This window comes from Petaurus breviceps, unplaced genomic scaffold (assembly GCF_028583685.1).
Source record: "Petaurus breviceps papuanus isolate PSGF00001 unplaced genomic scaffold, PetGlider_PUasm1.0 175, whole genome shotgun sequence".
NCBI lineage: Eukaryota > Metazoa > Chordata > Mammalia > Diprotodontia > Petauridae > Petaurus > Petaurus breviceps.
The window spans coordinates 44,170,815-44,198,140 of NW_027185764.1; the positions used below are offsets into that span (position 1 = coordinate 44,170,815).

The 27,326-nt window shown below is 36.2% G+C and overlaps 1 protein-coding gene across 1 annotated transcript in view; it reads left to right on the forward strand.

Moving 5' to 3' along the window:
- The first annotated feature begins 5,840 nt into the window (after positions 1 to 5,840).
- The window catches only part of ADGRV1 (adhesion G protein-coupled receptor V1), a 718,949-nt gene continuing 697,463 nt past the window's right edge, over positions 5,841 to 27,326 (forward strand). The window contains exons 1-7 of the mRNA XM_069085086.1: positions 5,841 to 6,023; positions 10,428 to 10,577; positions 13,107 to 13,202; positions 16,435 to 16,539; positions 17,405 to 17,518; positions 25,465 to 26,030; positions 26,724 to 26,994. Of these exons, the coding sequence (XP_068941187.1) occupies positions 5,841 to 6,023; positions 10,428 to 10,577; positions 13,107 to 13,202; positions 16,435 to 16,539; positions 17,405 to 17,518; positions 25,465 to 26,030; positions 26,724 to 26,994 (1,485 nt within the window). The remainder of the gene's footprint in view (positions 6,024 to 10,427; positions 10,578 to 13,106; positions 13,203 to 16,434; positions 16,540 to 17,404; positions 17,519 to 25,464; positions 26,031 to 26,723; positions 26,995 to 27,326) is intronic.

The following is a 27,326-nucleotide window of genomic DNA, read 5'->3' on the forward strand; positions in this document are numbered from 1 at the left end:
TTGTGTTGGCAGCCACCCTAGGGACCCTGGGGTGCTTGCTGCTACATTTGGGTGAGTCACTTAACCTCTGCCTGCCTCAGTTTCCTCGTCTATAAAATGGGGATAATAATAGTACTTCTCTTACAGTGTTGTTGTGAGCATCAGATCAGATGTAAAGCAATTAGTGCTTTGCTTATGTTATTTCTAAAATTTATTTACATTATTGTTATTATTTACTTATTATTATTAATGTAGGTGCTAAGTAAATGCTTGTTCCCATCTTCTTTCCTTCCAACTCTAGATGTATGATCCTATTACCCATAGGTCTTTTTCCTGGTCCTATTTTAGGATGAGATACTAGTTCATGCCCCTCATCCACATCAGCCTCAGTGCTCCTCTTATTTTTTTTTAGCTCCAGCTCTCTTGTTCATAGATTTTTTAAAAAATTACTTTACATCTGTGTTATTTTCTTTGCTAAGAAAGACATTGGGAGCAACAGTTTACCTGCTATTTCTATATCTTCCATTTTTGACCTTAAAATCCCTGATCCTTACCTTCCCATGTTTGCAAGTGGCATATTAAATCATTTTCTGACTGAAAACCTGTTCTCTAGGTGGGAGAATTAGTATTTCGATGTCTCTTTCTAGGCTTTCATCACTTCTTGTCTAGACTGCTGCAATGGCCTCTCTACCCAATGTTGGTCCCCAACTCATCTCCAACTCAACTCCAACTCATCTCCCACACTGTTGCTAAAATGATTTTCTTTAGGTGCAGATATGACTATATGATTCACCTTCTCAGTAAATCTTAATGGCTCCTCATGGCCTGTAGGACAAAATATAGACACTTCCATTTGTCTTTTAAAGCTCATCACAACTCAGCCCTAACCTACCTTCATTATTATATTACTCCACTTTCTGTACTTTCTAGAACCTATTCAGGATGTTCTCTGTTTCTTACACATGACACTCCATCTCCCATATTTTTACTTTCGCATTGGCCGTCCTCAGTGACTGGCATGCCCTCTCTCCTGACTTCTGTCACGAAGAATCCTTCCTTTTTTAAGACATAACTCAGAGTCCACCTTCTGCATGAAGCTCTCTATGAACCTCCTAGTTGCTGGCATACTTGCCCCTAACTATCTTGTATTTGTTTTGTAGTTATTCTGCCTAGATTTATCCTTGTTTACTTATGTAAGTATGTCCATGCTGTGTCCTCCAATAGAATGTAGTTTCCTTGAGAGCAAAGATGGATTCCTTTTTTGTCTTTGTATTCCTGTTGCTTTGCATAATGCCTGGCATGTTGTAGTCAGTTAATAAATGCTTTTCGTTGATTTGATTGATTCTTTTCCTGCCTTTTAGATCCCTCACTTCAGTATGTATGCAAGCTTTACTCCTGAGTTTTCATTGTTTCCATTCTTTTTTTCCTTTTGGTCTTGCTTTATTTTTCATTCCAAAATACCCAAGTTACACCGACAGGCTTCACCATTTGGATAGGACTGGGTATTCTAGGTTGTGGGACAGTTGAGGATCAGTGATGAACTGTTCTCATTTCTGGTTGGGCAGGGGTAGGATTAAGAAAGGCTCCAAGGAGGAGTTAAATACTGAGTTGGATACTGAAGGATGAGAGGAGGTGTGAAAGGGGAATGTTAGGAAAATAAGCTGTGCTTGGCATTTAAAAAAAAATATCCCTTTATTCGATCCTCACAAAACCTATGAGAGAGACACTATTATTATGCCATTTTACAGTTGAGGAAACGGAAGCAAACAGAAGTAAAGTGACTTGCCTAGGGTTGCACAGCTAGTAAGTGTCTAAGTGTTTGAACCTGAGTCTTAACTTTTAGGTTCATCTTTGACCCTTCCTTTTCTTTCATCTCATCTCCCCCACCCATATCCAATCAGTTTCCAAGTCTTGGAGATTTTTATTTCCTCAACATTTTCTACCACATGGCCACTTGTGAGTATAAACCCTCTTTGTACTACTTGTAAGGGCCTCAAATTGATTTCCCTTCCTCAAGTCTTTCCTTTTTTCAAATAGTACTCTAAGCAGCTGTCAAAGTGATATTCGTAAAGGGTAGTTTTGAGCATGTCACTCGTCTCCAGTGTCTCCCTCATGCCTGTAAGATAAAATAAAAACTGTTTAGTGTTTTAAAATCCTTCATAATCTGGCACTTAACTCTCATGTTATTGTCCCCTGTACATATCGTGTTCCAGCCAAACTGGCTTGCTGGCTATTCTCAATACATGATGTTCTATCTCACATCTCAAAATCTTTGCATGTGCTATCTGCAAAGTCTGGAATATATTCCCTCCTTACCTCCATCTTTTGGAATCCAGGGCTCCATTCAAGGCTCAGCTCCACAGCCAAGGAGGCCTGTCCTGATCTCAGTAGTTAATACTCCCAGTCACATACCTTTTCTACATTATCTGTTGTTTTCTCCTAGTAAATGATTCTTTAAGGGCAGACAATATTTTAGTTTTTCTTTCACCAGTACTTAGCACAGTGCTCTGAACATAGTAGGTGATTATGGAAGTAATTTTTTTTTCAGGAGATAAGAACCACTGAAAGTTTGGGAATAAAGGACTGATATTATCAGAGGCATGAATTAAGATGAATTGACTTACCTGGCAACAGGGAGAAAGATGATGAAAAGAAGATATCCTGTAGCAGGAAGACCATTTAGGAGGCTATTCTAATAGTCCAGGGCAAGAAAGAATGAGCATTTTTGCAGTGATTGTGGAAAGGAGAAGTTACTCTATATTGGAGGTTGAACTAATAGAACTTGATAACAAAATAAATGTAGGGAATGATGGAGAGAGAAGAATTAAGGGTGATTTTTTGGGTTGAGACTAAGTAACTGAAAGTTAGTTTCATCAACAGAAATAGAGCAATTGGGGGAGGGTCAAGTTTAATTTTTGCTTTTTTGGTGGAGGAGAGAGAGAGCAATGATTAGTTTATCTTTGCCTATGTTAAGTTTGATTTTCCATTGAGAAATTTGGAAGGTGGCCAGACATATTGAAGCTATGGAGTAAATGTTATCAGTAGGGTAGAGAATGTAGAGAGAAGTGGGTCAAAGAAAGAGCCATGAGGAATAGCAATGCTTAGAGACTGGTAAGAAACTGAGGAACCAGCCAAGGAAAAAGTAAAAATGGTTAGAGAAATAGAACTATAAGAGAGCAGTGTTACTGAAGCCAAGAGAGGCTGGAGTGTCAAAAAGGTCGGGACAATCAAAAGTTTCTTCTGCTCTAGAGAGATTTAGGAGGATGAGGACTGAAATTGGATTAGACTGTGTGGTCAGATATGGAGGTCATTAACTCACTATATATTTATTAAACTTCTTTGCATGAGAAAATTTGCTAGATACTAAGCATAAAGACAAAAATGAAAAAAAAAATTCCCTGCCCTCAAGGAGGTTACAACCCAGTAGAGTTCACTTAGTGATCTTAGAGTAATCTCATTCTCTACTTGCTAATTTATATCTCATTAATTTTCTTGGGGTTCAGCTCCTTTTTAACTCTATTTATTCTATCTTTTCCAGTCGGAAAATTATTCTTATTGGTAGGAAAAGAGAAGTAAAATAGGAACCAACTAATTATTCCTCTCAGATATCTGTTTTTTTCTTAGCTGTGACACTTGTTATGTCTTTATTTTATAACCAACCAACTTAGCCTCAGGTCATATGGGATTGTCCTCATTTATTATTTCTTTTGTTGTTGTTTAGTTGTGTCAGTAATGTCTGACTGTGACTCCATTTGGGGTTTTCTTGGCAAAGATACTAGAGTGGTTTGCCATTTCCTTCTCTACCTCGTTTTACAGATGATGAAACTGAGGCTACTGGAGTTAAATGACTTGCCCAAGGGTTACATGGCTAGTAAGTGTCTGAGGTCAGATTTGAACTCAGGAAGATGAGTCTTCCTGACTCCAGGCCTAGCCCTCTGTCTCCTGTGCTAACTAGCTGCCATTTTTTATTTGCCTTGCCATGAATACATATATACATATATTTTTATATCTATCTCCTGCCACCTACTTTCAGTTTCATCTCTTATATATATATCATTTAAAATATGAATTTTTGATGAGCATCCCATGGAATTAATTCATCTTTTCTTTCTCATCAGAAGCAATTATTATTGCATCATTAGAGTTTCATTCCTGAAAGTTTCTTATTCCTTTGGATTTGACTTTGCTTTAGAATCTCAAACCATAGGATCTCAAGAATTTTTTGAAATCCATTCTCGGAAAGGCATACATCAAGATTTGCCTAGTGTTACCTGTTTTTTTTCATTATGAACCCCAAGATAACACAATCTCTTCCTTCAAAGGTTTCCATCATTCCCTTACCATCCAATTCTCCCTTGTTGGTCAATATTAGGTCCACACTAGTAGTGCTTCTTATCTCTAGCAATCTTTACCACCATTTCCATTTCCTTTGTCTCTTCCTTTATTCCAACTGGGATCTAGAGCTTATTATTATTATTAGATTAGATTATTAGAAATTGGTATTCTATGCTTATAGATTCTCTAGGCTATATTGAGCTATCTCAAGAAGGGTTAATCAGATATATTTGCCCAAGAAAGTTATGTTTACATTGTTGAATGGTACCAATAATTTATGTGTTTCATGCCCTCTCTACATAAAAACATAGCATAGGCAGTAAGTGGGAGCAAATAATGTGTGTAGAAGTTCTATTATTACCCTGACAAGGTAAAGATTAAGGGAAGATTTTAGTTAATACAATAAATAATTCAACTTTCTTTTAAAAAGCAAAAACATGAGCTACCTTATTATGCTCACATGGCTGATCACATAGATCTAAAAGAATCTTAATGATCCATTAGATAAATTGTTCTCAGTATTAAAGGTACTAATTTAAAAGCACAGTGTACTGATCCACTTTGGAAAGCTCACAAATCATGAATAGTGCCATGAAAAAGAACAATATTGATGATTCAGAAATGTAAATTTTTGTTGGGTTTATTGGAATTAGAAAACATGTAAATTGTCAAATTGTGCTTTTAAAAAAAGTAATGTAAATTCTCCCCAGTGTGATTGAGTTACTCAATAAAATAGAACATTTAAATCCTAGAGGTTTTCCTTATATTAAATATTTTGCCCCAAATAGCTACAAAAAATGAAAAACAAAACTAAACCTAAACAAACCTACACCAGAGCACCTAAAGATACACACACACACACACACACACATGCCCCCACACACGTATATGCCTATGCACAATCAGAAAATGCAAAATTACTGCTCACATTTTTTTCTTCAGTTGTTTCTGAGTATCTTCTTACACAGGGCTTCTGTGTTCATATTCTACACCCAGCAGTGAGTAGGCAGTCAATACATGCTTATCGAATAAATGAAGAATGAATTCAATCAACATTGGCTATATTCCATTTGAATTTTTCTTTTTTAGCCCTGTCTGATGTGCCACTGCTTAACTTGGATGAAAGCTGAGTTGATTTTCCATGGTATTCTTTAGATTTTTTTTTTCTGAGAATAAAGACATGCTTAAATCCTTGGTGAACTGAATTTCATGAATAAGTTTAAGAGCAGGTAGTGCTATTTGAAGACTATAGCAGCTGGAGAACGAATAGTATTGTCAGCTAGTAAGAAATTATTGTAATAAAAATTGTGATTTTTGGCTTGATTTCAGATTTATAACCATCTGAAGTAGTTTTTAGTATCATATATATCCATGCCTATGTGTTTATTTTGTGACTTCTAGCTTGTTGCTCCTATCCCTAGTCAGTATGGACCAATAGAAGAATGTTACTTTTGTTTTAAAGAACAAAGTCTTTTTTTTTTTTTACATCTCATCCCTTTTTGCTTTTTTCCCCCCCACCCATAGGGATGCCCTCTGCTTCTTTATTAGTTAATCTTCTTTCAGCGTTACTCATCAGTTTTGTGTTTGGAGAAACAGAAGTAAGATTTGCTGGACAAACAGAATTCTTTGTTAATGAAACAGCTACGACAGTCATACGGCTTGTGATTGAGAGAATAGGAGAACCGGCCAACATCACTGCAATTGTATCGGTAAGAAAATATTTCAGCAAATGCCCTTATTTGATCAGATATATGAGTTCTTTCTTAAAGTATATTATATTTTTCCCCCAGTTACATGTTAAAATAATTTTTAAACATTTAAAAAAAGTTTTTTGTTCTAAATTCTATCCCTCCTTTCTTTTTTTCCCTTCCCTCTCCCCGAGATGGTAAACATTCAAATATAGGTTCACATGTGCAAACATTATTATTCATTTTGTACAAGAAGACTTGAATAAAAGAAAAAGAAAGTAAAAAAATAGCATGCTTTAGTCTGTAGTCAAACAGCATCAGTTCTTTCTCTGGAGTCCTTTGGAATAGTCTTGGTGGAATATTTAATAGGAAGGTTTTTAGGAATTAATTTCTTTTTCAGTTTGATATTTCTGAGCACCCAAATTGTGATATTATGCAGATATACATATGTCTATATAAAAATTTACATGCTAAAGTGATATGACATATGTGTTTCACAGATAGTAGTATGTAACACCATTTAATAAATGATCTAAATAGTGATTGATTGATTATACTTAGACTGGTTTTATTTTCTTGTATTCCTGTCTGCTTATAATTAAAATTTTTCCTTTTGCATTTTGGCTTTATATCACCCACATTTCCCAACGTATCCTCCTCCCTTCAGAGATTTGGTCTTTATAATGAGGAATCAGAAGGGAAAATAATTCATCAAACCTAACCAGCATATTATAATAGTGAGAAAATATGCGGTGTTTGACACTCACTGTCTACAAAAATTAGAAAGAGGTGTCTCCTTCCAGTTCTTTTTTTGGAATGTTTGCCCCTCATAATTTCTTAGTGTTCAGTTTCAATTGTTTTATTATTGTTGTTCTGTCCATTTATATTGTAGTCACACTGTGTATACTGTTTTCTTGGTTCTACTTCCCTTTACCTCAGTTCAAATGTCTTCCCATGCTTCATTTTATTAATTTCTTACAGCAGAGTAATATTCTGTTAAACTTATGTACCACAGCTTATTTAAAATAAAATCCCTAGTTGATGGACAAATACTTTGTTTCTGGTCTCTTGCTACCACAAAAAAGTGCTTCTATAAAGGATTTGGAGCATTGTTTCATATGGTTATTTTAAGTTTGCATTTTTTTTTGAGAACTGTTCATATCCTTTGACCACTTCCTGTTGGGGAGTGGCTTTTATTCTTACATATTTGAACTGATCATTTTTTTGTGTAATTATGAAATTGGATGGGCATGTCTGGTTCTTAGAGAACTTGGCAGGAAAGACCACAATGGAAATGAGAAGTGAGGCTGCAATCACACTTTACTAAGGCACAGAGAATGTGATGAGAGAATAGATGCAGAAAGTATAGAGACAAACTGTGAAAAGGGGTACAAAGGCAGACAGTGTAGGGACAGGACTAGGGTGATGAAGGAAGGCAGGCAGCAGCGGGGAAGAGGATGGAGGGAGAAGAGGTAGAGAGTATCACCACCTTAACCAGGAGTGAAGAACCTGTGGTCTCGTGGCTACATGTAGCCCTCTAGGTCCTCAAGTGCGGCCCTTTGACTGAATCCAAATTTTATAGAACAAATTCCATTAATAAAAGGGTTTATTCTGTAAAACTTGGACTTGGTCAGAAGGCCACACCCATGTGGCCTTCAAGGCTGCAGGTTCCTTACTCTTGCCATGGATTATAGTTGGGACCACTTGGCAGCATGGATCCCCTGGATGTGGAAGAATGTGGGGGGAAGGAAGAGAACAGGATTTTGAGGTCTCACCTTTATAGGTTTTTGTGGGGAGGAACAGACTAATTCTTAATTTTTATCTGTGTCACCTTGGGATTAGTTCATTCATGTATCAAATCATCTCAAAGTTGTCAGTAAAACTTTAAATTTAACATCTGTGTTATCTCAAAGTTATCAACTGCATTTGATGATTTGCTGGTCTTACTGTGGATGTCTGAACCTTATCTAAGATTTGCATATCATAGGACCAAAAAGCTCTGATTGATTCAGCATGTGTTACCAGATTGTGATTTTTGGTTGATATAATTTGTAAACTATGCTTTTTTGATCTTTTGGACAATTTATGTGATCTTTAGCTTCCTCTTTACAGTCTTACCTCCTGGTATTGCTACTTTATACTGGCTACTTACACACTTACTATATTGACTAGAAGTAAAGGGATAGTCAGTGGGACCAGAACAGGATACAATTTTAACACAACTTTTTCCAAGTTATACATATATATATATGTATATACATACATACATACATGTGTATATATGTATATATGTATCTTGGATATCAGACTCTTATATCGAGATCTTTGATGCAGAAATTTTCCTCAGTCAATTCCTCAGTTAAAGTCCTTCCTTTCTTATTTTAGTTGTATTTTGTTCATGTCAAACAAAGCTTTTCAATTTCATGTAGTCAAAATTAGGCATTTTGTCTATCTGCTTTTGTTTCCTACTAATTTTTTTTTCTTAACTAAAAACAATATGAAGTGATTCTTATGTTTTTGAATGCAGTTCATACAAATTAGCTCTAGATTCTTGGTTCCTCAGATCAGCTTTATGGATTCTGAAACTTTTAGAATTTATAAATGCATCAAAGAGAAAGCTTTTGAAAAGTCTGAAACTGAGAAAAACTAGCCTAAACATGAATATGCTTGTGAGTTTCCAAATTTTAAGATAAACTTAAGAGGTAAGCAATGTTTTGGCAAGAGTACAGAAGATGAATAGCAGCTAAGAAAAACAGCTCTACGAAGTTCCATCTTGTATGGCAATAAAGCACTTGTGGTACAGTTTTGTTGCAACCTGAGTCTCTCTTTTGGACTTAATAAAAACTATTCATGGACCCTGTAAAAACCCTGTGTGAAAACATATTTTCCAATAATGTAGCCATGTGCACAGATCCTGAGAATATCATTACATTGAAAGTATAAGGTTTTGCATTTTCTGTGCATCTAAAATTTCACCCTGCGTTTACAGATTAAAACAGTATTTAGCTTAATTTGCCTTCTTTGTATATGTCCAGGATGCATCATGGTTTGTAGGCCTGTTTCTTTCTTACATTCTTCTGGATGTATCATTAATTTCTACTTCTTTGATGGAGATGAAAGATTCTTCACTATATAGAATCACAATCCGAGTTGGAAGGGACACCATGGGCCATGAATTCCAAACTCATACTTGAGCAAGAATCTTCTCTCTAGCTTCTTCTGGTCATCTAGAAATTGCTCGATGTCCTCCAGTGGCAACCCATTTCATTTTTAAGATAGCTCTTGTTGTTAGGAAGATTTTCCTTCCATGAAGCATAAATCTATTTCTCTGCAACTCCCATCCCTTGTTCTGATTCTTGCCCTCTGGGGTCAAGCTGATCAAGATTAATCCATCTTCCACACGATGGATCTTCAAATACTTGAAGGAAGCCATCTTTGAGTAAGATGAGAGGTGTGGGTAGGAAGGCACTATTTTTAGACACAATTTCTGTACCAGGTTTCCTAGTAGTTACAACAATACTGACAATTGGCATGTATTTAATATTTTGAGTTAAAATTTAAGGTTGAATTATTTTACTCTATTTTCATAATCCTCCGAAGTAATAATAATAAATGACATTTTTGTTTAATGTTGTTTACAAAGTATTTTCCTTGCAACATCTGTATAAAATAAGTTAGTAGAAGAATTATCAGGCAGCTAGGTGGTGCAGTGGATAGAGTGAGAGACCTGGAGTTGGGAAGACTCCTTTCATGGAATTCAAACCTGGCCCCAGATGATTACTAGCTGTACGATCATGGACAAGTCAGTTAACCCTGTTTGATTCAGTTTCCTCATCTATAAAATGAGCTGGACCCCAAAAGGGGTCAAGAAGAGTCAGATATTTCTGAGAAAGAACTAAATAACAGCATAAGAATTATCATCCAAATTTCATAGATGAGGAAACTGAGACTTGTTAAGTGCCATGCCTGTGTTCTGATAGCTGGTGCCTGGTGTAGGTATGATATGAATTCTTCACTCCTTTTATTTAATGGGCTATTAAAGAAATAAACAATTTTTTTGTTAAATCATTAAGGATTTAGTGATATTGACAGACATGGAGCTTTTCTTGAGGGAGAGAATAAGAATTATTCCTGTGGTGAACAAGGTTAAGTGATTTGCCAGGGTCACACAGCTAATAAGTGTCTGAGGCTGTATTTGAACTCAGGAAGATGAATTTTCCTTATTCCAGGCTTGGCACTCTATGCTAAGCACTGCACCACTTAGCTGCTTTTTCTGTGAGCATAGACTGCTGTTATTGTTTCTTTGTTTGAATCGAAATATCTCAGTTATTTGGAAGTTGCGTTACTTCCCTTTTGAATGCTCCTTTAGTGTTAGAAGTTTGTCTGGATCCTTGGTTAAACAGCCTTTATCTTTCGATCTTACAGCTTTATGGAGAAGATACGGGTGATTTTGTTGACACATACGCTGCAACTTTTTTACCTGCTTCAGAAACCAATAGGACTGTGTATATAGCAGTCTGTGATGATGACATCCCAGAGCCTGATGAAACATTCATCTTTTACTTGACATTACAGGTATGTACTAGGGTTATAGTTTTACTGATATTAATCTCATTCCCATATTGTTTGATGACATTCAGGTACAGATGGTCCTCCTCTGCTCTTTTTCTCTTATATTTAGTATTTTTGAGGACTGTTTCACTGGTACATAATATTCCTGCTTTTTTAAGTGAATAAAAGTTTTGGGATTTAATTTCATCTTCTGCAGGTTTCCGCGAGACAACTTCAGTAGCAACATAATGATAGGGATGATATGGATTTCATCATGTTCCCACTTGAGTTTGATTTCTTCTTTTACGTCTGTATTTTGAAAGTTTTTCTTTCCATGTAGTTTGAAGATCATGACAGTTCTTTTTTTTTCCTTTTTTGGAGGGGGGAAGGCAGGGCAATTGAGGTTAAGTGACTTGCCCAAGGTCACTTTGCTAGTTAAGTGTTAAGTGTCTGAGGTCGGATTTGAACTCAGGTCCTCCTGACTCCAGGGCTGGTTCTCTATTCACTGCGCCTCCTAGCCACCCCATGACATTTCTTAAAAACATTTTTTTAGGAATGTTTATACAAATCAACATCATGCCTAAGTGATTACAGGCACAATTTTGTCTGTGATAATGTTCTAGTTTCAGTACAATTTATTGATTTATCGAAGCTATTTTGGAATTGTATTTGTAGCATGGATATTTTTCATCTGTTAATTTATGAAGAATAGCAAGTTTCTCCTGTGTAATTCTGGCCACAAGTTCTTTTCTTTCTTAGGTATTTGGTAGATGCTAAATTTTTATATCCTGCAGTGATATGTTGCACATCATTTCTACTTTCTGTAACTTCTGGTGGCAATATATCATTATTATTAATTCTTCTGTTTCAGTTAGCAAATCTGCATGACAGTCATTTGTTTGCCATAGATATTGTTGGTTGAGTTGATGTTGATGTTGATGTTGCTCTTGGGGGGCCTTTTGATTCCTTTTTGGAATCTTACCCGTTTCATAGGCTCTATCTGGAGGTAAACTATTTTTTGGTTACATTAGATAATTTCAGTGATGGTAAGTTTTTTAGCAGCCATGGAGTCTGTTCCAGAAATTTCTTCTGGATTTTAAATTTAAATTTTAAACATATTTATCATATTCTCTGAGAACATCTGTGAATCCTCTTTTTCCTGTTGGATATGGAAGTGTTACTTTTTCTATAGCTCTCTTGGGGACCCTTAATTTTATTAAGATTATATAAATTTTTATTTGAATATTTTAAATTAATTAATTATTTTTAGTTTTCAACATTTACTTTATAAGATTTTGAGTTCTAAATTTTCTCCCCTTCCACAAGATGGAGTATAATCTGATATTAGATACTTTCTAAATACACCATCCATGTTACTGCTCCAAGCATGCATTAAGATCAGTCTTGTATTATATAGTTGTTAGTGGATGTTATTATTCTTACTATTATTATTATTGTTATCATACAGAAAACTTTACTCTACCTTGAAAACTTAGATATTTGAGTTGTAGCTAGCCCTGTTTAGTGATGTTAGTGCTCTGGACTTAGTGAAAGCAATTTGAACTCCTGTATTGCAGACACAGACGAATTGTTCCTCTTGCTCTAAAGATGTGTTTTACAGCGTAGTTTTCTGGTCCATCCAGCTTACTTAAGAATTGCTTTCATGAATACTGAAACAAGTATTGTCTTCTTCCTGGTCTCCCTTTCTCTACCTTCTGTCACCCTCTCTCCCAACCATATATACACACCCACTCATACACATATAAACACAAAGAATGGTCATGCCTCCTGACTTCAAAGGGGAAGGGCACAAAAAGGAGGAGGGACCACTTGGTGAGGAAATGGGAAGTTCCCAGTCCCTCAAAAGGCATTTGCAACATCCCTGGGAAAAGTACTTGAATAGGATGAGAGTTAATTACCCTCTGCTGCTTGTTATATGAGAATGATGCAAATAATCTCAAGTTTTTCTAGTTAATTTTTAAAGTGGTTTTGAAATTATTACTAGTATGATGTCTCTGTTTTCATAGTCTTCTGTACTTTGGTGTTTTACTTCACTTAAAGAGTCAGCTGTTGTTTCAAATAACAAATGCCTTTTTACCTTTCAATTTACATTTTTCTCTAGGTCATTTTATGCTACTGCTGAAAATTAGTAGACATTTCATAGATAAATTTTCCTACTGTTATAAAATAATGTTTACTTTGACCTACAGGCTTTTGATTCATAGGAAAAAAGTTATCTCCTTAGTTTCTGCAATTTCTAGTGGTGATTTTTTTTTCTTACGAAATTATGCACTTCATACTTGGTTCCTTATTCCTTTGTTGTTATTAATAGGTGGTCAAATTGTGACTTATGGTTTTCAAAACCTGTTTTGAGGACTTTGTTGTTTAACTAGTTGGGAAATTTTTTTTTAGTGTTTAAATTTATTTGACTTTTTCCTTAAAGTATGCATTAAAAATTTATTTGCATTTTAATTCACAGTCTGAAAAAAGAAATCCTATTGAAAATGAACTTTATTTTTCACTATTTTCTTATTTATGTGTTATTCATTTTAGAAACCATCATCAAAAATAAAGCTTGGTTGGCCAAGGTCTGTGACTGTGACCATACTATCAAATGACAATGCCTTTGGAGTTATTTCGTTCAATATGGTATGATTGATCCTACATAACTTAATCTAGTAGATGATTTTAAATCTAGTAGATGATTTACTTTACTTTGTAGCGCTATTTTTGTATATAGACACCATTCTGTTTTTGTCATATGGCCGAATTCATCTCCTTTGTGAAGCATGTAGCCATTTACTTGAAATCTTTCAACATAGCATGATTTCCTTGAGCTTAGCTTCATTAGCACAGCCATTGATGACTCAGAGTTGCCCCCCTGCCATGGCTTATCCTTGGCACAGGACTTTAGTGGAAGGAGGCACATACAATCAAAGTTAAATTTTTCTGTTTGAATTGACCAAAGTGATTGTTTGATCATGGGATAGTCTGTAGGGATTACATAGTAATTACTTAGTACACTAGATTTTTTGTCTTTTAATTTAGTTATTCTGTTAACATTTTGCACATAGAGATAGTTTATCCAGACATCTTTGTGTATAGTCTTTTAAAAAGCATTATTGCCACGTTTATTACTTGAAGTGGAGGAAAATGATGATGATGATGATGATGATAGCTGACATCTGTAGAGCACCTCCTGTGTGCCAAGCACTTTACAAATATGATCTCATTTGATCCTTATAACACCCCTGGGAGGCTATTATTAGCCATGTTTTACAGATGAAGAAACTGAGGTAAACAGAGGTTTAAGTGACTTGCTCAAGGCCGCAGTTAGCCAACATCCGAGACCAAATTTAAATTCAGATCTTCGTGACTTCAGGCACGGTGGTGCTCTATCCACTGCACCACCTAACTGCTCAGATAGGAGGAAAACAACACAAGGGTTTCTTCATCTCTTTCCCTCTTCTCTTCACCCTTTCTAATCCGTCCATGCCCCTGATCTCCTATGGGCATTTTGGTTAAAAAGAATGAAGCTGAGGACCATGATCCAGCTTTAGCTTCTGGGAGTAGACTCTAGCTCTTGATAGAAATGACCTTCAGGAGAGCAATAAGACCTCTCCCCTTAAATCATATCATTACAAACTCAAATCAATACCTGCTGTATGTATAGTATTGAATCTTGGTCTTACCTCTAACACTGCTTACGTGCAGTTGTTTAGCTACTCATTCATTCTTCACAACTTATTGCAGTGATCATTGTCCCACAGTTACCTATTTCTTTATGCACTCATCACCTCTTGGTTCTTGGCTTCACTGGCTGTTATTTCCTTCCCTCTCCTGACTTGACCCTGCCAGAAAAAGCTATCAGCAACTGATTTTTTTCTCTAACTGGGGCAGTGGATGGGTAGGAGGGAAAAGTGTGAAAGATGAGCTGGGTGATAGGCACCCTGACAAGCTCCCATTGACGTAAGGACACATCAGTAAGTATGAACGATACTGCAACCAGGATTTAGTCTGTTAGTAATGCTGATTGACTCCAGGAAAAAAACATACAAAAACATAGTCAGGAAGTCCAGATTGTTGGTGGGAATGAAGTATAAACATACTTTCATTATACTTGCTTGAATCTTGAGGGGGCTTCATACTGTAATGGGAAATGCATAAGACTTGCAATGGGAAGACCTTAATTGCAGTTGCTAGCTACGGCATCTAGGGCAAGTCACTGCTTAATTTTCTTATCTGTAAAATGGGACCTGGCCTATATCTCACAGGGTTGTTGTAAAGATCAAATAAGATGTATTTGTATACAGATTTTCAAATGCAAATATGCAAAAACATTTGTAAATGTATATGGAAGTATTTATAAACCATAATAGCCGTGTAGAATAAGGTTGCAGCAAATATTTGTTTTGGGTTTATTTTTTTAACTGGATCAGCAGTTTCATTGCTGTAGGGGATGCCTAGGGAGGAAAATATATACCAGTAAAGATCAGTACCTGCTTTATATTATTAGAGGGTTGCCTGTGGCAATGAGAAGTTGAGTGAGTGGCCCAGGATCACAGTTTGTTTCAGAGGAGAGGCTTGAATCCTGGTCTTCCTTATGTGTATAGAGATGAACTCTTTAATCCACTACACCGATCATGCTGTTTCTTAATGAATTAATAGCAACATAATTTTCCAAGTACTGATTCAACCTAAGATAGCAGTATAAGGAAAGTGGCATTAGCCCTTATTTTTAATATATAAAACCTAGACTATTTAGGGGTTCTTAACCTGTTTCAGGTCATGGACCCCTTTGGCAGTTTGGTAAAGCTTAAGAACTCTTCTCAAGATAGTGTTTGTTTTTTCAAATATTTATAACTGAAGGAAATTCTAAATTACAGTAAGAGGTTAGTGAAAGCATTTTTTCTTTTCCAAGTTTATAGACCCCTTGAAATGTATACATAGTCTTCTTAGTGATCCATGGACCCCGTCATACAAAGAAGCCCAGATCTAGAGGCCAGAGGATATTGACTGCATGTTTCTCGGACCACCAATTGGTAGAACGATCTTTTGAGAGAGTAGTTTCTTGACCCTAGAAAGGAAAACTACTTGTGATGATTTCTTGGATGATGAAATGTCAGTCATTAAAGGTTATAATTTTATTGGCCATCATTATAGGAAATAAAAGTAGATAATACAAAGTTTAGAACTATTTGGGACTCATTGAGTCCAGATGAAGAAACTGGGCCACAAAGAAGTTCACTTATAATGGTGGGAAGCAGAGTCAGCACTAGAACCCAGGCCTTTTAACTCCTACTCTAAAACTTTTTGTACTATACTCTGTTGCCTCGGATTTGGTAACTGTGGATAAATTTTGCTGGTAGTCTTATTTTTTTTTTTTTTTTTTTAGCAATCGGGGTTAAGTAACTTGCTCAAGGTTACACGGCCAGTTATTTCTGGGTGTGGTGCTGAGTATCAGAGCCCGGATTTGATCCAGGTCATCCCGACACTGGAGCCAGTGCTCTTACTCGCTGAGCCACCTGGCCGCCCCTAAGCAATTGGGGTTAAGTAACTTGCTCAAGGTTACACAGCCAGGTGTTTCTGGGTGGTTGCTAAGTGTCTGAGCGGGGGATTTGATCTCCAGGTCTCCTCAACACTGGAGCCGGTGCTCTTACTCGCTGTGCTACCTGGCCGCCCCGCTGGTAGTCTTCTTAGTGCTGTTATTCTCAGAGCTAGTTCAGTGTTAAGGCAGTACACTATTCTTAGCTGACATTTTAGGGACTCTTTTAACTTACCTGTGAGCATTTAATATTTCTATGGTAATGTTTTTTTAAATTCCTTTCTGCTATGACATTTGTTCAGCATCTGAATACCTGTCTCCCCTTTTCCCAATTAGCCTTCCTTAATCACAGTGAATGAGCCCAGGGGCAGGAATGAATCTGTACCTCTCATTCTAATTAGAGAAAAAGGAACCTATGGGAGTGTAACTGTGAGTTTTGAGGTAAGTTTGCTTACAAATAACTTTAAATTTCTACCTCTTAGATTTAATAGATAGATTACATTTAAAAAATAAGTTTTGGTCATAAATGTGAAACAGGTTTAATATAGTAATATTTTTATAACCTTGTCATAAATACTACAGTGTAATATTTTTAGAACAGAGATTCATTAGTAATCTTACTCTGAATTTGAGGAAATAAATAAATTTGAGTAATAAACTACTGAAATTCAACATATGAAATTTCAATTGGAAAACGTTTAAATGGTCTAGACATAAGAATTTTCATAATGGATATGAAGCTGAGCTTCTTCCTTAGGCATACACATGGGCAGAATTATCATGCTAGATTATTTAATTTTCTATTTAATGTATAAGTAAAAGTGAGCAAATACATGGTATTTTTATAACCCTTAAAATTCACATATAAATATTTAATTTTGGCACTTTCTGAAGTTATCTATTATATGATTATATGCTACTTGTAGAGATTTAAGTATGAAGTCATTATTGTTTCCTTAAAAGAACCATTTTATTTCTGGAAAAGATAGTAATTTTCCACCGATAAAGTTGATGTTTATGGAAGTACCCTTTAGTTTGATTAAATAGTTAAGAAAAAAAGACACTGATAACCTAGAACCTTTGAGTTTACATATATACTTATGGTAACCTTATTATCAGCATATTGAAAGACAAACTTCATTGCATCTTGAGAGGTTGTTACTAAGTGTAATTGATAGTGCAGAGAATCTTTCAGTAGTCTCTGGAATCCTATAAATTGCTACCACTACAGTGCTACTAATGCTATATATATTTAGATGCTGTAAACCAATTTGCATTTATTAATAATAACTTATAATTTTTGCAGGTAGAGGGTGGTCCAAACCCACCTGAAGAAGATTTAAGTCCAGTTAAGGGAAATATCACTTTCCCTCCTGGTAGAGCAATAGTGGTTTATAACTTGACAGTACTAGATGATGAGGTGAGAAAAAATTAAGTACTTTGATGTACAGAATATTATATCTGTGCATCAGAAATTAAAATAAAGTACCTTTATAGGATGTATTAAATTGTATTATTCCTGCACAGTTGACCTTGAAGCAAAAACTTTCAGAATCCTAAATAAAATTAGAACTGTGTCCAGTAATTATGTGACGGTAAAAGGGCAAAACCGTTTTCCCACTTTTTGCATGTACTACATAAGCAGTTGTTGTTTTTCAGCTCTTTTAGACATGTCTGACTTTTTGTGACCACTTTTGGGGTTTTCTTGGCAAAGACACTAGAGCAGTTCGCCATTTCCTTCTCCAGACCATTTTACAAATGGCAAAATTGAGACAAACAGGATTAAGTGACTTGCTCAGGGTCACAGAGCTAGTAAGTGTCTGAGGCCAGATTCAAACTCAGGTCCTCTTGACTACAGACCTGGCACTCTGTCACACTGTGCTGTCTAACTACCTAAATACATAAATACTTGATTTATTTAAGTTATTGGGGGAAAGGAAAGAAATAAAAATTTATTATCAGGTACTGTGCTAAGAAACTTACAGATATTATCTCATTTGATTTTTAGAGTTGTTACTATGCCAAATTGAAAAAGTAAAAAGCTGTGCCAAGTATAAGATAGTGGTTTTAATACTTGTAGTCTCTAATGGGCATAAAATGAACACTTTTAAAATCACATTGATTATTTTTAATGATGAGCTCTTGTTGGTTCCTCATGGATATACAACTATTCCAAATCTGTTGTCATGTCATATATGCATATATAAATAAGCATTTATATATATATATACACATGCACATATTTACATACATTCATTTAGGTTAGGACCTGTGATTTCTTTACTAAATGGAATAGAGCAACATTAGCATGTAAATATAATTTATACCAGCCAAACAAGAAAAAAATTGGTTTGAGTACTATAGAAAACTTAATATATATTCTCATAGCTCAAGAAAATGATCCAGCACTGACTGATTAGCAGGTGAGTATGAAAGGAAAAAAAATTACTTCATCTTTTCATAAATGAAAGAAATAAAAAGAAATCAGATATACCATAGAATACATGTTACATAAAAATTATTTATTAAAAAATTTAAATTTATTAAAAAATCATCCTCAAAAGTCTTAGTCCATTGTTTCATTTTGCAGTAGATAGAAGTGGTCTTTAAGTCTTCAGTTGAAGGATAAATAGGTTGTGCTATCTGAAGAGAGAGTTTTCCTTGCTAGATGATTGGCTCTTAGGCAATTAATTTTTTGGGCTATGGCAGCTTACCAATTTTATCTAATAAGGTATAGAACAGAAGGAGCAGGATCCATATTGATAAAATCATGAATCTTTTTAAGAATTGTAATTAATTGTATTTTTGTGTTTCTGTTGCAAATAAATGCTGCTTTATTTTAAGTTAATTTATTTGTGATATTATATGTAAATTGTATTATAAAATTTTGGAACTTATTTGGTGGGTTAATAAATTTAGCTTTTCATGTAAATTGGGAAAAACGGAATCTTTTAATCTGTGATATTAACATGTTTGAAAGTAATTGAAGACCTACTGTATCACAATGAATAATGTGTTCAGGATTCATATAGAACCATAATTTAAGGAATAACCATCAACAGGCAATCACTAATTCAGGAAACCTTTATGAAAACTAGGTTTATTACAAAAGAAATGAACAAGTATGTACAACCCAGAGAGTTCACAATCCGTACAGAAGTTTGCATTTTTTATAACAGCAGGACAGAAGAAGGAGGAGGTAACAGAAATCTCTACCCAAAGGGGCATGGCATGGGAGGGGAAAGGTACAGTAAAGGTGCAAAAAGGACAAAACCTCTCCTGGAGGGGAGGAGCAGACCAATGGCAAAAACTGCATTGTTTTACATTAGCAACTGCTAGACTATGAAGATACATGGGTCCCAGCTACATAAGCAGTTTCTTAACCTAGTGCAGGTTGACTGGCAGCTGTTTTGACTCCCAAGGACACACAGGAAGTTTGGTTTGGATGAAGACAACATATTATGTCAGCTAGGGGGCTGTGTCCTTGATGCATTCAGGGCTTCCTGCATGCTCTAGGTCAGGTCTTTCTGAAAAATATGTCAGCTCAAAAAGACAAGTTCTGGGGACCCCTTAATAATCCTTAACATAACTAAATCAGAGAATACAATAGTAAGTATACTTTCTAATTTTGATGGTTGTCTAACTACCGTGTGTCTTTTTGTTGCTTCTTGGTTTATCTGCGTTTAGTACTTCTGAGATTAGTGTTCCGTGGTTGTTCCTTCTTGTTAAGGTCAGCCTTTCTACATATGCCCTTGATCCTCTTCCCATCTGTCTTTGCTATTAGATTGCCCTGACAATTATCTATACCCCTCTAATCTTCATTCTCTGCTAACTGGGGGTTCCTTTCCTCTTGCCTACCAATATGCCCAAGTTTCTCCTTATCCTGAAAAAGTCCTCAATAGACTCTGTTAATCCCTCAAGCTATTGTCCTTTTTCTTTCCTTCCTTTCTTTGTCAGACTCTTAATAAAAGCCATCTGTATTCATTGCCTTAATTGGTTTTTATTTTCCCACTTTCTCAACCTATCATAATATGTCTTCCTTTGCCAAACTCTTAATAAAAGCCATCTGTACTCATTGCCTTCGTTGGTCCTTATTTTCTCACTTTCTCAACCTATCATAATACGTCTTCCCATGTCCTCTCTGAAGTTGCTTCCTCCAAGTTAGCCATGGTCTTTTAATTGCCATATCTGGTAGCTTTTTTTCTCAGGCCTCATCCTCTTTGACCTCTGTTGTACTCAATACTGTTGACCATTTTCTCCTCCTGGATATTCTCTCAAGCTGAAACTGAGCTGGGCCCTAGAACTAAAATGGTCTGTATTGCCTTTGGGAAATTGCAGAGTTTCTTCAGTGATCCAAAATTTCTTCTAGAAACAAATCCCCATCTTTTTTTTTTTAAGCAATTGGGACTAAGTAACTTGCTCAAGGTTACACAGCCAGTTTTTTTTTTTTTTTGTGGGTTTGAAGTATCTGAGGCTGGAACTGATCCCAGGTCTCCCGACTCTGGGACCGATGCTCTTACTGTGCCACCTGGCTGCCCCAAATGATAGAGAATCAAATTTCTATTTTTTTGCTTTTTGGAAGGCAATTGGGGTTAAGTGACTTACCCATGGTCACTCGGCTAGTTTTTTTTTGTGTTAAGTGTCTAAGGTCGGATTTGAACTCAGGACCTCCTGACTCCAGGGCCGATGCTCTATTCACTGCACCACCTAGCTGCCCTCAAATCCCCATCTTTTTAATATTAATATTCTGCTGGGGTGACTTATGAGCAGGAGTGTTCTGGAGACAGCTTGTACCATCCTGAGAGAACTTGACAGTAATTTATTATGCTAAGTAATTTGTGTTAAGTTCATTTATTTGTGATATTATATGTAAATTGTATTCTAAAATTTAAAATAAAATTTTGGAACTTATTTGGAAAGCTAATAAATTAAGCTTTTCATGTGGTTGGAAAAAACAATTTTAAAATTTCTGATATTTATGTGTTTGAAAGTAATTGAAAGTCAGTTTCATCACGGTGAATCACACCTTTGGAATTTATGTAAATTTATATAGAACCAGCTAATTTATATAGAACACAGCTAAGTACTTAGACATCTTGAGAGAGTCAATAGCTAAATTTTTAGTGTGAGCATTTACACCTTGGAAATCAATAAATACTACAAATTAGAGCTTGCTTTATTGTTTTGTTGATTGTCAAGCCTTCTAAAGTAATGGAAAAATGTTAAAAATGCAAATTAAACTTAAACGTGTATTGTATATACATTTTTTTTGAGATGGAGAGCCAGTTGCTAACATTACAATACTGAGGAATTAAAAATGAGTATCCCTGAGAGGGTTTTGTAGAAGCACAGGCAGGGTAAGTGAGAACAATCTGCAATGCAAAATAAATACCTAACTGGGAAGAAGAATCAGAGGAAAGGACTCATGCCTAGAATGCTCTGTCCTCTCACCTCTGCATCTTGGTTCTTCTGGTTTCTGTCAAGAGTACAGGCAAATCCCATCTTCTACAGGAGACCTTTCTTAGTCTTCCAAGATGGTAGCCTGTTAGCTTACTACATTTATTCTGTGTGTCCATTGTATGTATGTTTTGTCTCCTTCATTAGATTGTATGCTTCTTGAAGACAGGGACTATTTTTTCCTATTTTTGTGTCTCCAGTGCTGAGCACAGTGCCTGGTACATACTGTGTTTCCCGATAATAAGACCTATTCCGAAAATAAGCCCTCCCCTTACTGTGTAAGATTCCTCTAAAATAAGCCCTCCCCCGAAAATAAGCCCTATTGAGATTGCTACTGTAGTGAAGCTACACGCTACATTACGGTACTCTCTGTATGCACCGTCCCCCCCCCTGTGAAATGCATGCCGCGCTCTGAGCTGCATCCAATCAGAGCTGCAGCAGTGAGCGCATCATCCTGTTCTTTATTGAATTCATTATTGAATAAAGGTACATTTTTTTGTTCACATTTACCTGTTTATTAAAATTGCTGTCAATGTTCATTAAAATAAGCCCTCCCCTGAAAATAAGCCCTCTGGTGTTTTTCTGTCCAAAAAAATTAATAAGATAGTGTCTTATTATTGGGGAAACACGGTAGTAAATGCTTAGAAAGTACTTGTTGAATACATGCTTGTATAGGGGGATACTTGTATAGCAAGGTACCATGTGTGACAAGGCCTGTATCCCAATATGTAACAGGGGGGTGTTGTGTGGCTTGAAGAGAGACATCTCTAGTCCTTCCTCCCCTGCTTCTAGAAGAGATACTATAATTCCTTTCAGAAAGGGAAGCAGGAGATTGGGCTGGGGGCCATTCTGCTCTCTTCAGAGAGAAGGGGTAGTTTGCAGGCTAGGATTATAGCTATCTCCTTCCTTAATTATTATTATTCTAAGGATATGATCAGGTTCAAGCTAACTCTTGATTGCTGTGCCATCATTGCAAGGGGTAAAGGATAACTGTATCCAAGACTTGATCGCTTTTCTAGCAAATACCAGTTCCACAATGAACTCATATAGCAAAAAGAAAACTTCAGACATTCAAAATTGTAGCAAAATAGAAATCAGAGAAGGTGTACATAGTAGAATATATGCCAGACAATACAGAATGAAGGAACTCTCCCAGTGGATGTAGGTAACTCAGGTCAACCAAGAAAGAGTCCCAGATCATACCCAAGGGGGAATCTCCAAGTCTCTAGTATAGCAGGCTGGCAATGGGGACATGACAGTGTCTGCTGTCTCCTTTCATGTCTTCTAATAGTCTTTTCTTTTAGCAACTCAAAGTGGAGTTTCCCTCTTGCATCTTAACTGGAAGTTGAAAGCCAGAAGTGCCTGAAGCAACAGATAGAACATAAAGCTTGAGGAATCCTGAAGAGGACTGGAGAATACTGGAGCTTTCTTGCTCTTACTAACTCTACTCTGCCTCTTATGCAGGACAGGGCATTCAACTCCAACCATAAGGAAAGAGTCCCTACCAATAAACTTATGGAGAGGGGTTATGTTTGGGAGAGCAGATGGACTGATTACTTGGCAAGAGTGAAGGACAATCAATGTATAGCCTCTGTATTCTTTTTTGTATTCTTGTCACGTCAAGGGAAGGTGAGGAAGGCCTCCCATGTATTAAATGTGCTGAATTCCTTTTACATAATCCTCCTGTGATGCATTTTTAAAGATTTCCCCCCTTTTTTTTCTTTAATGTGGTAGGCAGAAGAGAAAATAGATTTTTGCTAATTAGAAAAATAAAACACCTTTTAAAGAAGTTTCATTACAGAGAAGACTGGGCCTAAGCAATCTGCCCCTCAGTGGGGGCAACACAAGGACACCAGGAGAATGGGAAGGACATAGGGGCCCTGCTGCATCCACGAGGGTGGGACTTGCCTTGCCTACAATATCTTCCTTAAGTATGTACCTCCCTTGGAGTGTAGCCATTCTTTCCCTGATGCTGGGTGTAGTTGTGAGAGACTTATGTCCCAGGTTTATGAAGAGCTTTTTTGTTTTTTTAACTAGTCTTAGGATGCTATCTTAGCAAATGCATTTGCTGTGGGAAAAAAATTTATAGGAGGATATGGATAAGAATAGCACAGGATAGATAGGCATGGGTGTGGTGTAATCTGCCATGTTGGAGGGAGCATCCATGCTGGTGTGACAACAGATTTGTCTGAGTATTCAGAATGTAAATATTTGTTCAGGCAAGGCTGATATCTTATAGGAGGAACTAAGTCATGTTGATTTTCATATTCTTACTTGAGATGAAGCCAGAAACTCTAAAGGAGTTTAGGTCTAAATTAAAGGATAGCTCACCAAGTTTTTCTCCGAGAGTATTGTTTTTATTGGTTTCATTTCCCAAAGCAATGAGAAGTAACATTCATGAGATACTTAGTTACCTCACAGTTTAGCACTTCTATAAGATAAATGTAAGTGGAAAGAAAGAAGGAAAGAGAGGAAGATAACTATCACTTATGTGCAGAGGATGAAGTACTAGACTAATTCTCTGAAGAATTTGACAACACCTGTAAGCCTAGTCAGTCTATACTTTGATCCTTGATAACTTCAGTGCAAAAATGGGAACAAAGGAGAATGGCAAAAATATTCGCTGGAAAATGTGGCTAAGGAAATGAAAGAGGCCAAAACTTGGTAGACTAAGTTAGAATTACTCAGAATTGTCATGCTTATATGGGATAAATAATTTTTTTTTTTCAGGAAGAGAGGTGGAGAACTGATCAATACAATTGCCATTTATAATTCTAGAGAATCAGTAATGAATCATGCCAACCATTCAGGTTGCAGTGGGGGTGAGAGTGAGAGAAAAAATAGCTTTCTTTTAATAAAAAAAAATAGAGAGGTGAGGGAATACTATAGATGTGAAATTTTGCATGAACTTTTAGATGAGGTCACTGTATTATTAACTTTGTTTAACTCTTACTTTGCCACATGAAACCTCAAAGTGGGAGTGATCTATGAATGTTTGCAATGTGAAAACAAATACATTTTTGAAAATTCAGTGGAAATAAAGGAAATATATGGAGGACATTGGATCTGACAAGCACCAGATAATGCCATAAAAATGAAATTGAATATATTTGAAAGGACAGAAAATGACTAGTTACCAACATAGGAGTTATTTTAGAATTAGCTATTAGTATGAATTCAGATCATCAACTTATAAAAGCAAAAACAAAATCAATATGAAGTAGCAAAACAGAGGGGGGAAATCTCCAAACAACTTTACTATGTAACTACCACAGCTCTGGCATGACTTATTTAGTCATGACTTAACAAATGGTAGCCAAAGGGAAAAGACTCTTTATGGAATTATATGAAAATGTCATAGACGCTCAAGAAATGTCTCAAGAGATTCTGGTGATTTTCCACTATCATCTGAAGCACATCACGGTCGTCTTGCCTGACCCCAAACTATGACTGGATTAGATGTCGAGAAAAGAGATTTTTGTGACTATTGGAGCACATTAGTGGAATGCTAAAATGAACTTGATAGGGCACACTCCTTGTTTCCAAGATGGACGTAGGAAGTGTTTGCAGCTTCTGTTACCAGCAACCTCTGAAATTCATGTAAAATGACATAGAAAAATATGTTTAATACACATTCTTTAGAGTCACTATTAGGCTGGTAAGTTGTAATATATATCCTTTATGTGATTGATATTGACTGTTACTTTATTAATTCCCCCCCACCCCAAAAAAAACATACTTTAGAAAAACCAGTCAGAGGATTCTGATTGCTCCCATTTGCTATTTCTAGGTCGATATTTTTGGTTTATCCATAATCAAATTGGAAAAAATAATGACTTTATGTGCAGGTTGATTTGCTAGTGTTGTCAGAGCTATTCTTTTCATCAGTGTTTATTTTTGCTTTGGCAGATACCAGAAAATGATGAACTGTTTTTGGTTCAGCTGAAAAGCGTAGAGGGAGGGGCTGAGATCAACAGTACAAGAAACTTGGTTGAGGTTGTTATTCGGAAAAATGACAGTCCAATACGCTTCACCCAGAGTAGTTATTTGGTCCCCGAGGAAGCAGATATCCTAACAATCCCAGTGGTTCGTGGTAAGAATGAGAGCGGAAATTTGATTGGATCTGATGAATATCAAGTTTCAATCAATTATGCTGTTGTGACTGGGAATTCAACAGCCCATGCACAGCAGAATGTAGACTTTATTGATCTTCAGCCAAACACGACTATTTTTTTCCCACCTTTTGTTTATGAATCCTATTTGAAATTTCAAATCATTGATGATGCCATACCAGAGATTGCCGAATCCTTTCTTATTGTCCTACTTAAGGATACTTTACAGGGAGATGCTGTGTTATTAAGCCCTTTCACAGTTCAAGTCACCATTAAGGCAAATGACAAACCCTATGGAGTGCTGTCTTTCAATAGTGTCTTGTTTGAACAGACAGTTATCATCGATGAAGACCAAGTCTCAAGGTAGGGTTCTGTTTTGCTCTGTTGCTGTAATAAATGCCTATCGTTAACTAGATTATCATTTTAATATATTGTTATTAAAGTTCATTTAGTGGTTTGTCTAAGAAACTGACATATATAGTACTATTTTATATATATGTATATGTATATATACACATAAAACAAAGAAAGTCTTCCTTCTTACACAATTGAGAAGTTACTTTTATTTTCAGCTTAAAAATTAGGATGGAATTATGGTGTGTGATTTAGGAAAGTTGCTAACTGGAAAGTCTGAGGTATATTTCTAGTACTGAGAGTTAACTGGGATAACAATTTTTGTTGATATTAAATCTTTTTTTTCTCTCAGAAGTTCATATTCACATAAGGCATGTATATATCCAAGAGAAAAAAATGTATTATATATAATGATATATTACATTACAACTAAGTATATACAACTAGGTAACAAGCATTTATTAAGCTCTTACTATATGCCAGATGATTCAAATACAAGCAAAAAAGAAAGGCAGCTCCTGCCCTTGAGGAGCTTACATTCTAATGGGGGAAGGCAGCACTTAATAATATTTATGATACAAGAACAATATTTACAACAATATTTATCAACATATGATATACCACAAATGTAATAAATATAATAATAAGTCTACTGTCTTACATATGTACATTTTCGTGCATTTTTCTTTTTAAAAATTGTAGGTTTGAAGAAATCACAGTGGTGAGGAATGGTGGAACTCATGGGGACATTTCAGTTAGTTGGGTCATGACACGGAACAGCAGTGATCCTTCTCCAGTGACAGCAGACATCATGCCAAGTTCAGGTGTTCTGCATTTTGCTCAAGGGCAGATGATTGCCTCCATTCCTCTAACTATTATTAATGATGATCTCCCTGAAGAGGCAGAAGCTTATCTACTTCAAATTCTACCTCATACAGTACAAGGAGGTGCAGAAGTGAGTGAGCCAGCAGAGGTAAGGTTCTTGGCTTTTGTTCTGATGTTTTTTGTGTGTGATGCAAAGAAGCTGAAATTTTTTGCATGGGAGGGTAAAATTTAAGTTTCAGGTTTCATACCAAGAGAAAACAAATCAAGCAAATGTGTTACCTACCTTCCTTCCTCCCTCCCTCCCTCTCTCCCTTCCTTCCTTACTCCCTTCTTCCCTTCCTCCCTCCCTCCCATCCTCCTCCCTCCCTCCCTCCTCCCTTCCTCCCTTCTTCCCTTCTACCCTCCCTTCCTCCCTTCCTCCCTCCTTTCCTTCCTCCCTCCTTTCCTTCCTTCCTTCCTTCCTTCCTTCCTTCCTTCCTT